Source organism: Haliaeetus albicilla, chromosome 8 (assembly GCF_947461875.1).
Source record: "Haliaeetus albicilla chromosome 8, bHalAlb1.1, whole genome shotgun sequence".
NCBI classification, from domain to species: domain Eukaryota; kingdom Metazoa; phylum Chordata; class Aves; order Accipitriformes; family Accipitridae; genus Haliaeetus; species Haliaeetus albicilla.
The window spans coordinates 42731629-42742694 of NC_091490.1; the positions used below are offsets into that span (position 1 = coordinate 42731629).

The following is an 11066-nucleotide window of genomic DNA, read 5'->3' on the forward strand; positions in this document are numbered from 1 at the left end:
GGCAGCCAGCGGCAGGGGTCGGGCAAGGAGCCACCCCTTTGCCTGTTTGGGAGACGCCGAGAGTGAGCTGCTCAGAGTTGGGTTTCTGTCCCCGACCTGTCACAACCTGTGGGGAAGCGTCAGCCGCCAGCGGGGCTGGGAAGAGGGGCTGTGACCCCAAAGCCTCAGTTCGGGGCTGTGGCCCCTGGCGGGACAGGGTGGCCAGAGCTGGCTGGCCCCGCGTGAGTCAGCAGCGTCGGCGTCACATGAGGAGGCCGGTTGAGCCGGGCAGGAAGGGCGCGCGGAGGCGGGCGCAGCCGGGCTTTAAAAGTCTTCGCGGGGACGGATTCGCCTCCACGCCACCCCACCGTCCCCATGGCCCCTGCGGTGCCACTGGCTCTCCTGGCACTGGTGGCCTTGCTGGCCCCAGGGCTCGGGGTGGCCTTCCCCGGCTGTGACTACCCGGTCCACCTCTGGTGCAGCTCATGGGAGATCGCCGTCGCTTGCCAGGTCAGAGCCGCCGGTGCCAGGGCTGCCGCAGCCACCCACCCGCGCTGGCAGCCCATGCCAGGGCAGGGCCACCCGGCACGCGGGGACATGTCCCACCGAAATGGCACGGACGGGGCTGGGTGCCTGCCCGGCAAGCAGGGATGGGGTGCGCGGGGACGGTGTCAGGGCAGCGGCTGGCTGCCGTACTTAGTGCAAGTGCCGGCTCTGAGCATCCCCGTGGCACAGGCTGGCACACTGTGGGGATGCTCAGAGCCCCCGTGCTGCGCTGGCACCGCAGCATTCCCCAGCATCCCAGGGAAGCACCGTGCTGCAGCCGGACCCCAAGCCCAAGCCCTCCCTAGGCGTCACTGGCACTTCTGCTTTTTCAGCATAAAATAGCTTTTCAGCTTATTCCGCCCTGAACATCCCTGGATGGTGACATCGCTGTGATGGCGGGTTCGGCAGCGCCCTGCGAGCCCCGCGGGGCTGCAGCCCCAACCCAGTGGTGGGTGCTGGGCTGTACACCCACCCAGGCACATCTTGGCGCTGCCGGATATGTTTTCCCCCAAAATATTTTGGGGAAGTTCCTGTGGAAAGCCCCAGCACTGCGTGCCGGCAGCGCACAGCATCCTGTGGCTGCAGGAGGCCCCTGGCCACTCTCACTTCCCTCTGGGCCCTGCACATATTCGTCCCCCTCCTGCCCCACATCCCAAGAGCTTTGCCCCATCCCCTGAAAATATGGGGGGGGGGGGGGGGAGGGCTGCATACACACACACACACTCTCCCCGCCGTGTACCCCGAAACCTTCCCGCACGCAGGCGGAGAGCCGCTGTGCCAACCTCTCGCGCCCAGCGGCCGCCCCTGTGGAGCTGAGCCTGTTCTATGAGAGCCTGTGCCCGGCGTGCCGCGGGTTCCTGGTCCAGGAGCTCTTCACCGCCTGGCTGCTGCTGCCCGAGGAGGTCCTGAGCATCACCCTGGTGCCCTACGGCAATGCCGAGGTAGGAGCCGGCCCGATCCGGTGCCGCGGGCGCTCGCTGGGGCACCACCGGCCCCGCTCAGACCGGTTGGTCCTGCAGGAGAGAAACGTCAGCGGGAAGTGGCACTTCCAGTGCCAGCACGGCCCGGAGGAATGTTTGGGCAACATGATCGAGGTGACAGCGACGGTCCCTGTCCCCACGGTACCGGCACGGGGCTGGGGGGTGTCCGGCAGCCCCTCACCGCCTGCCCCGTCCCCCGTAGACCTGCCTGATGCACGAGGCCAAGAACTTCAGCACCTACTTCCCCGTCATCTTCTGCCTGGAGTCGGGCAGCTCCGTCACCAAGAACCTGGAAGCCGTACGTCCCCTTCTCCATCCCCTGTGCCCCGCCTCAGGGACGTCCCCGTCCCCCTGATCTCACCATGTGTCCGTGTCCGTGTCCCGGCAGTGCCTGCAGGTTTATGCCCCGCAGCTGGACGGCGGCCGCATCGCCGCCTGCGTTCAGGGGGACGTGGGGGCCGCCCTGATGCACCGCAACGCCCAGTTGACTGAGGCGCTCGACCCCCCACACCAATACGTGCCCTGGATCGTCATCAACGGGGTACTGTGGCCTGGGGGGGGGGACTGGGGGGGGGGGGGGGGAGCGGGGTACAGCAGGGACCCCCCCGACCCGGCTCCATCTCTTCTCCCCCCTCCCACAGAAGCATACGGATGAGCTGCAGGCGCAGGCCGAGGCCTCGCTGCTGGGGCTGATCTGCCACCTCTACCAGGTGGGAATGGGGGTCCGGGGAGGTGGGGGGGGGGCTGGGGGGACACGTCCCCATCCCCACCGGGGCTCTACCGGCCGCTTTTTGGCAGGGGGAGAAGCCCAAAGCCTGTGGGGGCTCGCGGGCCCCGAAGGCCCCGGCTGGCTGCAGGCGCTGAGGGACGACGTGGGAGCACTGAGCGAGCGGTGAATAAAAAGAAAAAAGATGGTTTTAGTGGAAAAACAAAAAGGCTCCGGAGTGGTGTGTTGGCTGGGGGGGGGGGGAAGAGCGGGAGCTGGGCTCCGGGCCTGGCTTCTTCCCGGTACCGCGGAAACGCTGCTGCCTCGGTAGGTGTCATGGCGGCCGCCTGCGCCTCGGTAGGTGTCATGGCGGCCGCCGGAAGCGGAAGAAGACCCCTTCACGGGACACCGCCCCTCTTCCGCGTGCCGGGGGCGGAAGCGCGCGGGCGCGCCGGTGAGCGGGGGGAGGGGGACGCCGACGGGGGAACTGGGGGGGACTGGGGGAACTGGGAGGGTCTGGGATGGGTCAGTGGGGGGTCCAGGGGAGTAAATGAGGGTACAGGAATAACTGGAGTGAGGGGGGGGTGTCCGGAGAGGGGGACTGGGGGTGCAGCGAGGGTAACGGCGGGGCATAAGGGTCACTGGGGGGACTGGGAGGCACTGGAGTGACGGGGGGGCAGCAGGGGGGGCTGGGGGACACAGCAGGAGTAACTGGGGGGACTGGGAGGGTACAGCAGTGCTAACTGGGGAACTGGGGGGCACAGCATGGATAACTGGGGGGCACAGAGGGAACTGGGAGGGCATAGCAGTGCTAACTGGGGGGCACAGGGGGAACTGGGGGCACAACAGTGCTAACTGGGGGGCACAGGGGGAACTGGGGGTTTACAGCAGTGCTAACTGGGGGAACTGGGGGGCACAGCATGGATAATTGGAGGACACAGGGAACTGGGGGGCACAGCATGGATAATTGGGGGACACAGAGGGAACTGGGAGGGCATAGTAGTGCTGACTGGGGGAACTGGGGGGCACAGCATGGATAACTGGGGGACACAGAGGGAACTGGGACAGCATAGCAGTGCTAACTGGGGGGCACAGCGGGAACTGGGGGGTTACAGCAGTGCTAACTGGGGGAACTGGGGGACACAGAGGGAACTGGGAGGGCATAGCAGTGCTAACTGGGGGGCTACAGGGGGAACTGGGGGGGTACAGCATTGCTAACTGGGGAGCACAGCATGGGTAACTGGGGGACACGGTGTGATGGGAGGGCGGTTACATCAAGGGTAACTGGGAGGCTGTGTGTGGGGGCTACATCCCCACTGACCCCCATGGCAGGGGGGGCCAAGGGGGGTTGTCTGCCCGCAGGATGCTGGCGCGAGGCCGGCGGCTCCTGCGCTGTTGGAAGCCGCTCTTCACCGGCCGCCTGCTGCTGCTGACCAACACGGCGAGCTGCGGCACGCTGCTGGCCGCCGGCGACACACTGCAGCAGGCCTGGCACCGCCGGCGGCACCCGGACACCGAGCCCCAGGTGGCCCGCACAGGTGACAAGCCGGAGGGGGGGTACACATGAACTGGGGAGGGGGTGCAGGGCAGCCTGACGCCTTTCATTAGTGCTCGTTATTGTAGCGGGGGGAATTAGGGTCCAGCTCCCCAGTACCACGTAAAACCACGCTCCCTTTGTGCCTTCCCCAGAGCCGGATTTGCTTTCGGGGGCGGTGGGGGGGGAGTTGCAGAGAGGGAGGGGGTCACATAAATAATTCATTGGTCACCAGGGCGGTGTTGTGTTGCAGGACGCATGTTCGCCGTCGGCTGCAGCATGGGCCCGCTGATGCACTACTGGTACCTCTGGCTGGACACTGCCTTCCCGGCGCGGGGTGTGCGGGGGCTAAAAACCGTCCTGAAGAAAGTCCTTATCGACCAGCTGGTGGCTTCGCCCGCCCTGGGCGCCTGGTACTTCCTCGGTACGTGGTGGCACCCGCCTTATGTCAATGTTGCTGAATATTGTGCGTGGCCCACGCTGCCGGTGACGTGTTATGGTGCGTGGGTGCTGGCATGACGCCTGTCACCCTCCCTTGGTGGGGAGGACGTGGGTTTCCTGAAGCTCCCTCCTTCTGGCTGGTGCCAGCACTGCCCTTCCCTCCCACGGTGGGGGTTTTTTGGGTATTTTTTGGTGTCCAGCACAGCTGAGACAGTAATTCCCATCCTCACTCCCCAGTGTGGAGCCTTGTGAGCACTCCCATCCCCACTGATGTCTGTCTGTTCCCGCAGGCATGGGCACACTGGAGGGCCAGTCTCTAGAGGAGAGCTGGGAGGAGCTGAAGGAGAAATTTTGGGAGTTTTACAAGGTAAATACACCTCCCGGAGCTTTTCCTCCCACCCGTGGTGTGGACCGTGGTCTGGTGGGGAGCACCTGGCTGCTCTTTGCTTTCTGCAGGCTGACTGGTGCGTCTGGCCGGCGGCTCAGCTCGTGAATTTCCTCTTCGTCCCGCCCAAGTACCGGGTGGTTTACGTCAATGTGATCACGCTGGGCTGGGACACCTACCTCTCTTACCTCAAACACAGGGTAAGCAGTGGCACCACAGTGCCACGTGGCTGTGCCTCGCCGCTGTGACCAGCCAGGCTCACGCCAAACATGTGCCATCTCCTATTTTCTAGCCTGGCAGCCCCCCGAGTGCAGAGAAGGACTCACCAAGTGAGAACCAGCGCGGTGTCGGGCTGTAAAGAGGCAGCTGCTCTCGACGACTGCGACTTTTTCAGAGGTTCCTGCCTGTGGCAAGTGATTTTCTGGGCATCGCAGTGGGCACAGCTCAATCCATCCAGTGAACGCGATGGCTGGAGACCACCACAACCGCTGTCTGCAGCTCGCTGCAGCCTGGGTGGATCTTGCCGATTAACTCATCTACTGATTGCAATGATGGGTTTGGGTATTTTTAACCAATTTTGTGTCACAGGCTAGCCTGTAAAGCCATTTCTTTTTTGTATTCTTCCACAGAACCCGCGCTGCCCGGGGTGGGGAGGAGCTGCCGCAGCTACGTTTTGCCTTCAGCCCCCAGGGAAGGGCCCCAGCGCTCTCCCCTTTGCTGCAGCCAGGTTTTTTTTCCCTTCTCCAAGGCAAGGCTGGCCCCTTGCTCCCCTCTAGCACCCTCCTCTGCTCTTCTGCAGAGCCAGCCACTCGGGTCCCTGCCTTGCTCTGGCTTCGGCTGCTTGGCAGAGAGATGCTGCCCCTCTGCTCTCAGTGCCACTCCTCAGCCCTTTCCCTGCTGCTTTTTGTCTTCGAGCTGAAGGGAGAAGTCACTCAGCTCCTTTTCATTCCACCTTGCAGCCCCCCTTCCCGGTGCCGTGTGTGGGCTTGGCTGGGCTGGGCTGCAGCCACCCAATCTTTATAAAAATAGCGGTGTGATCACCGCCACCTGCTCGCCGCCAGGTTTGACAGCGGCAGAGTCGACATGGAGGTGGTTGGGGGTTTTTAAGGCAAAGTTTTTGCAGGGTTTGGACCACAGCCCCCCACTTCTCCCAGCCCCACAGCTCCCTGGGCAAGATGGACACTCGCTCCATAACCTGGGCACTTCTTATTTATTATTTCCAGCATCGATCAAAACTGCCTAAATGTGACTTCTTTTTTTTCCCTAACACTTAAAGCTGTGCCTTACTTAAAGCTCTGTCTTACTTACAGCTCTGTCCTCATCCCTCCTGCCACCCACCCCCTGGGGGACACCGTCCCTCCCACCGCAGCAAGCCAAGCTGCTGAGCCATGGCAGGAGCCATTTGGTGAATGCTAATTAAGAAACCAGATCGTTCTCGCTCCTCTCCGGCAACGAGCTCAGCAGCGCTGGGCCGAGGAGAGCCCAGGTTATCGACACCAAGCAGAGGGACCATCCTGCTGCCCCCTCTCCGCCTGCAATGACCCCAAGGAACCGGTGCTCAGCATTGATTTATTTCTTCACAACATTTCTTTAATACAGTGATTTTTAGGAAATTGTACTCTTTTGACACTTTTGACATTTGTACAGTACAGTGTAACTCTTCCATAAGTAAACTTCACAAAAAATAGGAAAGGGGAAGGGAGGAAGATGGTACTGGGGTCTGGGAGGGGGGGAAATCAGTAAAATAAAGACACAGCGCTCCAAGAAAAATAAATAAGAGGGCAGCAAGACCTCTGGGTCCATCATCGCTACGGGAATATCCACTTATTCACAGTCTCCACAGAAGCACGGTACTACAGGAACACACGAGGAGCCAAACACCCTGTAGCAAATTAGTGACGCTCCTCCAAGCCCTGCTCGCCCCCCATGAGCCAAAACCGGGGGCTCTGCAAAGGTCCCCCATCCCTGAACTGGGGCTAATTTGCTACAGCTTGCTTGGCTAGCCTCGCTCATGTATTTTTTTTTTTTTAAACCTTTAAATAATAGATTTTTCAAAAGTGATATTCACAAGCAAGGTTACCACACAGAGAAAAAAAATAAAAAATAAATGCACCAACACGGCCACAGCACAGCAGGTCACGCGCACAGCATCACTTCCTATGCCTATTTACAAGGAGTTTTTCTTATGTACAAGGAGGAAGACGGCGGGAGCATAAATTAGCATCTATTTATACAAATAAACAAGAGTTAGGAAATATCCATTCATCTGGGGAGGGGAGCCGGGTGCAAAGAGCCCCCAGGAGCTTTTTGGGCAGGTGGGATCGCTGCCAGGCTCGGGAGGGGGACACACAGGGACTCCCAGCCAGGACAAGGTTTTGGGGTCCCATCGCAGCCCCCCAACCCCGGGCAGGGGGCCCATCCCTGCTCCCCGGGGAGGGAATGGGACCAGTGGTGATGGGAGCCGGCAGCGGTGAGGAGACAGAGAAAATGATATTTCTCGGAGAGTGGAGCTCGTGGAGCGATTAAAAGCAGAATGGGGGGAGTTTTCTACCAGCCCAGGCTTAAAAATAAATTAAGGGGCAGGGGGGACACAGCCTAACTGAACTGGGGGGGGGAAGGCTCCTAGAGGGGCCGCAGCCCTTTCGGAGGTATCAGCAGCAAAAGCCCCCGCAGGACCCCCAAGAAGAGGGGCTCGGGGCGGGGGGGGTGGCAGGGAGGGGTGCACTGACCGATTTTTGGGGGGGTCGGGGGTGGGGAGGCTGGCCCTAGCAGGCACAGTCCTGGTGCGGGGGGGCCTGCTGGTCCGTGAGCTGGGGGCCCTGCTTGGCGCCGGTGACTGCCGGGTCGGCCGTGTCCAGCGATTCCGACATCTTCTCGCAGATGATGTCCACCAGCCGCTCGAAGGTTTGCTTGACATTGATGTTGTCCTTAGCGCTGGCCTCAAAAAATTCAAAACCTGGGGCGGGGGGGGGACACAAGACAACGACATCAGGGCTGCAAACCCCCACCCCATCCGCTGCCGCCCTGCATCCAGCCACCCGACCTGGGAAACCTTTCACGGCTCCTCCTCCCTTCGTTAAAGATGGAAAGGGCTGCGTGTGCTGCACGCCCAGACCACCTGGCTGCAACCTGCCCCTGCGCCCACCCAGCGACACCCAATTTTCCCCACCCGGCACCTCTCCGCAGCCGGCGGCAGGTTTACAGGTCTGTAATAAAAACCACCATCGCACCCCGGCGCTCACGGCTTAATTACACCTTATTTTTTTCCTTAGGTGACAAGTCACCGCTGCTATTGAAAAAGAAGAATTACGGCGAGGGAATTAAGCCCCTAATTAAATTATTTGTGGGAAGATGGGGCGGGGAGGGGGGCGGCCAACTCACCCAGGTGCTCAGCAAGCTGGCGGCCCTTCTCCGAGGAGACGACACGTTCGTCCTCCATGTCACACTTGTTCCCCACCAGCAGGACCTGGGCGTTATCCCAGGAGTAGGTCTTGATCTGGGTGGACCTTCGGGGAAGGGAAAGAGGGAAATCACGCGGGATGGAGGGGCAGAGCACGGAACCGGGAGGGGGATGCCCGTGAAGGTGGTGGGGGGACGGACAACAACATGGTTGGGGGGTGAGGGGGGATGTCCCCAGGGAACTCACCAGTCCTGCACGGCGTTGAAGGACTCCTCGTTGGTGATGTCGTACATCAGGATGAAGCCCATGGCACCGCGGTAGTAGGCGGTGGTGATGGTGCGGTACCGCTCCTGGCCGGCCGTGTCCTGGTTTGGGCAAAGTGGGGGAGGGGGGGTGGGAAACGTGGCATGTTAACCCCCCGGGGACATGGGGACACCGGCAGCTTGCAGCGTCCGGCCACCCCTCGGGGCACAGTGGGGTCCCCACGGACACGTCCCTCCCTACCGACATCGCTCCCGGCGCTTCCAGCCCCGGCGAAGAGCGGAACAACCCCACGCCAACCATCCCACCCCCCCCCACCTCCCCGCCGTGCCACACACCCCCACGCCGGCGTGGGGACCGACGGGGACACCCCCGGGGGGTCTCACCCAGATCTGCAGCTTGATGCGCTTGTCGTTCCGGTAGATGGTCTTGACCTTGAAGTCGATGCCGACGGTGCTGACGAAGGCGGGCGTGAAGGAGTCGTCGGCGTACCGGAAGAGGAAAGAGGTTTTCCCCACGCTGCTGTTGCCGATGATCAGGATCTTGAACATGTAGTCGAAGTTCTGGTCCGAGGATTCCTTCTGTCCATAGCGGGAGTCGGTAGCGGACGCCATCTGCAAGGCGGAGGAGAGGGCCGTGACGGGGGGACGACGTGGGGACGGCGGTTGCAAACTCAACACGACGCCAGGCCCCGGTTGGCACCCGGAGCCGTTTCCCACCGGTGCGGACGCGGTTAAGTCATATTTTGATTTGGGATGGGCGAGCATCACCCAAAACGAGGTGTGCTGCCATCGGTGGTGGGGGGGGGGGGGTCGCTCAGCCAGGCCAGCTCCCGTCACCCCCCAGTGCGGTCACCCCAAGAATGTGCCAGCAGAAAATATGGGGGGGGGGGCGCAGACCCCGGGGTTTGCCAGCACTGGGTGGGGGGGGGGGAGCCATGACCCTGGCAGGGGTACAGCTGGCAACCGGGGTGCTGCAGCTTCTCCTGCACCTCCCCTGCAAAATGGCACCTGCAGCGATGCCCCCGCACGCCGTGCCCACCCTGATGGCACAGCGCGGTGCTGCGGGGAGGGTGCTCGGTGCTTTTGGCGAGGGGGGGGTGCTCTTGGGGCGTGGGGGTGGGTGATGCTGGGCAGGGGTGCACAGAAGTGGGTGCTGGCCCGGGGTTGCAGAACGATGCAGGGTGCTACAGGGCGGAGCGTGGGGGTGCCGGGCAGCTGCGGGGTGCAGGGTGCTGCTTCGGGGGTGGGGGGGGTGGGGTGGGGGTGCTGCAGGGTGGGGGGGGTGCATGGAGCGCAGGGTGCTGCAGGGAGGAGGTGCAGGGTGCTGCAGGGAGGAGGCTCAACCCCCCCCTGCTCCTCCACGCAGGCCCGAACCCGCTGCACCCACCCGGTCCCCGGTGCACCGAGAGACACCCCCCACCCCCAAAAACCACCCCACCCCCCCAAAACCGGAGAACGCGATTCCCCCCCCCCGCTCCACCCCGCTGCAGTCGCCATCCCCCCCGAGCAGCACACACACACACACACACACACCCCTCCCCGGTGCCACCACCGTCCCCGGTGCCGGGGGGGGTGAACGGGGAAGGGGGGGGGGAAGAACCGGGAACCGGGGGGGGGGGGGGGGGCGGGGGCGCGCGCTCACCTCCAGCCCGCGCTCGCGCCGCCGCCTCCTCCTCCTGCAGCGACTGCAGCAGCGGCGCGCGCCGCCCCGGCGGTTGCAGAGCCCGGATGACGTCGCCGCGGGGGGGGGTGGGTGGGTGTGGGGGGGTATGGGCGGGGAGAAGTATGTAAATGAGAGCTGGACGTCAGTAGACAGGCCCCCGGGGGGAGTGGTGATTGGCTGGCAGCGCGCTGTGATGGACAGCTGGTGGGTGATAGGCTGGGCGGGGTGGGGGGGGAAGGAGAACATACACACACACCCCTCTCCCGGCGCGGTGGTGGGCGCCGCTCCCCCCCTCGCGGCGCGCAGTGGTGTGGTCCGGCGGAGCCCAGGGGCTGGGGGCTGAACCATCCCCACGCCGGGTGGGGGAGCGCGGGGCGGACCATTCACCCTTCGGGGGGGGGGGGCGAGTCATCGCCGCTGAAGGGGGGGGCGAGCCCTCACAGCCTCCGATGTCATGACATGACCCCCTATCGCCGGCCCCCCTCAGGCCTGCGGCCACAGGCAGCCTGACTCCATCCCCTGACAGTGGCACCAGGCCCTGAGGTGAAGCCCGGTTGCTCCCAGTGCTTCCCAGTACCCCCAGTGCCCGGCCCAAGCTGAGGCGAGGGGCCCAGGTGGGCGGCCATGTCCTGCCCGGGCCCCTGCGTCCTCCCTCGCCCTGAGGCAATCAGCGGGGATTAAGGGGAGGCAGCATATGGCGGGCCCCATGGGGAGGGTGGCGGAGGCCCGACCCGGGGGGGGGGTCCAAGGCCCTGGGGCAGCAGCGGTCCCCTGCCCACCAGCCTTGCCCTCGCCCGGGCCTGCCTCTGCCCTGCCCGGAGCCCGGCAGACGCCTGGAGCCTCCTAGGCTGGCCCTGCCTTGCCCTGCCCTGCCTGTGGCAGCACGTCGGCCATTGGGGACTCAAGGGCCTGCATCCTGGTGCAGCTCCTCACCACCGCAGGGACTCGCCGAGGATGCCACAGCCGGTGGGAGGACAGAGCCAGATGCCCCTGGCTCTTTGGGGCTTTGCCTGGAGCCTGGACGGACACGGTGGGCACTGGAGCTGCCCGACGGCAGCACCCCCAGCAGGAATACGGCTTGGAGCACCCAGAAGCAGAGGGACTGCAGCGGCAGTCCGTCAAGGCACGACCGGGAGGCAGGGATGGATCCGGCTACTGCCCCTCACCTC

General features: G+C 63.8%; 3 protein-coding genes across 5 annotated transcripts; 2 read left to right on the plus strand and 1 right to left on the minus strand.

The window, feature by feature from the left end:
* The first annotated feature begins 161 nt into the window (after positions 1 to 161).
* IFI30 (IFI30 lysosomal thiol reductase) lies at positions 162 to 2440 on the plus strand. Its single transcript, XM_069790387.1, has 7 exons — positions 162 to 489; positions 1287 to 1466; positions 1545 to 1619; positions 1708 to 1803; positions 1894 to 2046; positions 2147 to 2215; positions 2304 to 2440. Exons 1-7 carry the CDS (start codon positions 355 to 357, stop codon positions 2367 to 2369), a joined length of 774 nt encoding a protein of 257 aa, XP_069646488.1. The 5' UTR covers positions 162 to 354; the 3' UTR covers positions 2370 to 2440.
* Positions 2441 to 3431: 991 nt separating this feature from the next.
* MPV17L2 (MPV17 mitochondrial inner membrane protein like 2) lies at positions 3432 to 6680 on the plus strand. Of its 3 annotated transcripts, none has more exons than XR_011325912.1 (6): positions 3432 to 3749; positions 3999 to 4169; positions 4477 to 4553; positions 4643 to 4771; positions 4864 to 5319; positions 5882 to 6680. XR_011325912.1 is itself a non-coding variant. In XM_069790391.1 (5 exons), exons 1-5 carry the CDS (start codon positions 3575 to 3577, stop codon positions 4927 to 4929), a joined length of 618 nt encoding a protein of 205 aa, XP_069646492.1. In that variant the 5' UTR covers positions 3432 to 3574; the 3' UTR covers positions 4930 to 6680. The 3 variants fall into 3 exon arrangements, 1 of the variants encoding a protein (XP_069646492.1); XR_011325913.1 differs by having other exon boundaries at positions 4864 to 5298; XM_069790391.1 differs by having other exon boundaries at positions 4864 to 6680.
* On the minus strand, positions 6140 to 9985 carry RAB3A (RAB3A, member RAS oncogene family). Its single transcript, XM_069790390.1, has 5 exons — positions 9877 to 9985; positions 8619 to 8846; positions 8218 to 8336; positions 7953 to 8077; positions 6140 to 7527 (listed from the first exon to the last, which is right to left on the minus strand). Exons 2-5 carry the CDS (start codon positions 8844 to 8846, stop codon positions 7337 to 7339), a joined length of 663 nt encoding a protein of 220 aa, XP_069646491.1. The 5' UTR covers positions 9877 to 9985; the 3' UTR covers positions 6140 to 7336.
* Between the last annotated feature and the right edge of the window lie 1081 nt (positions 9986 to 11066).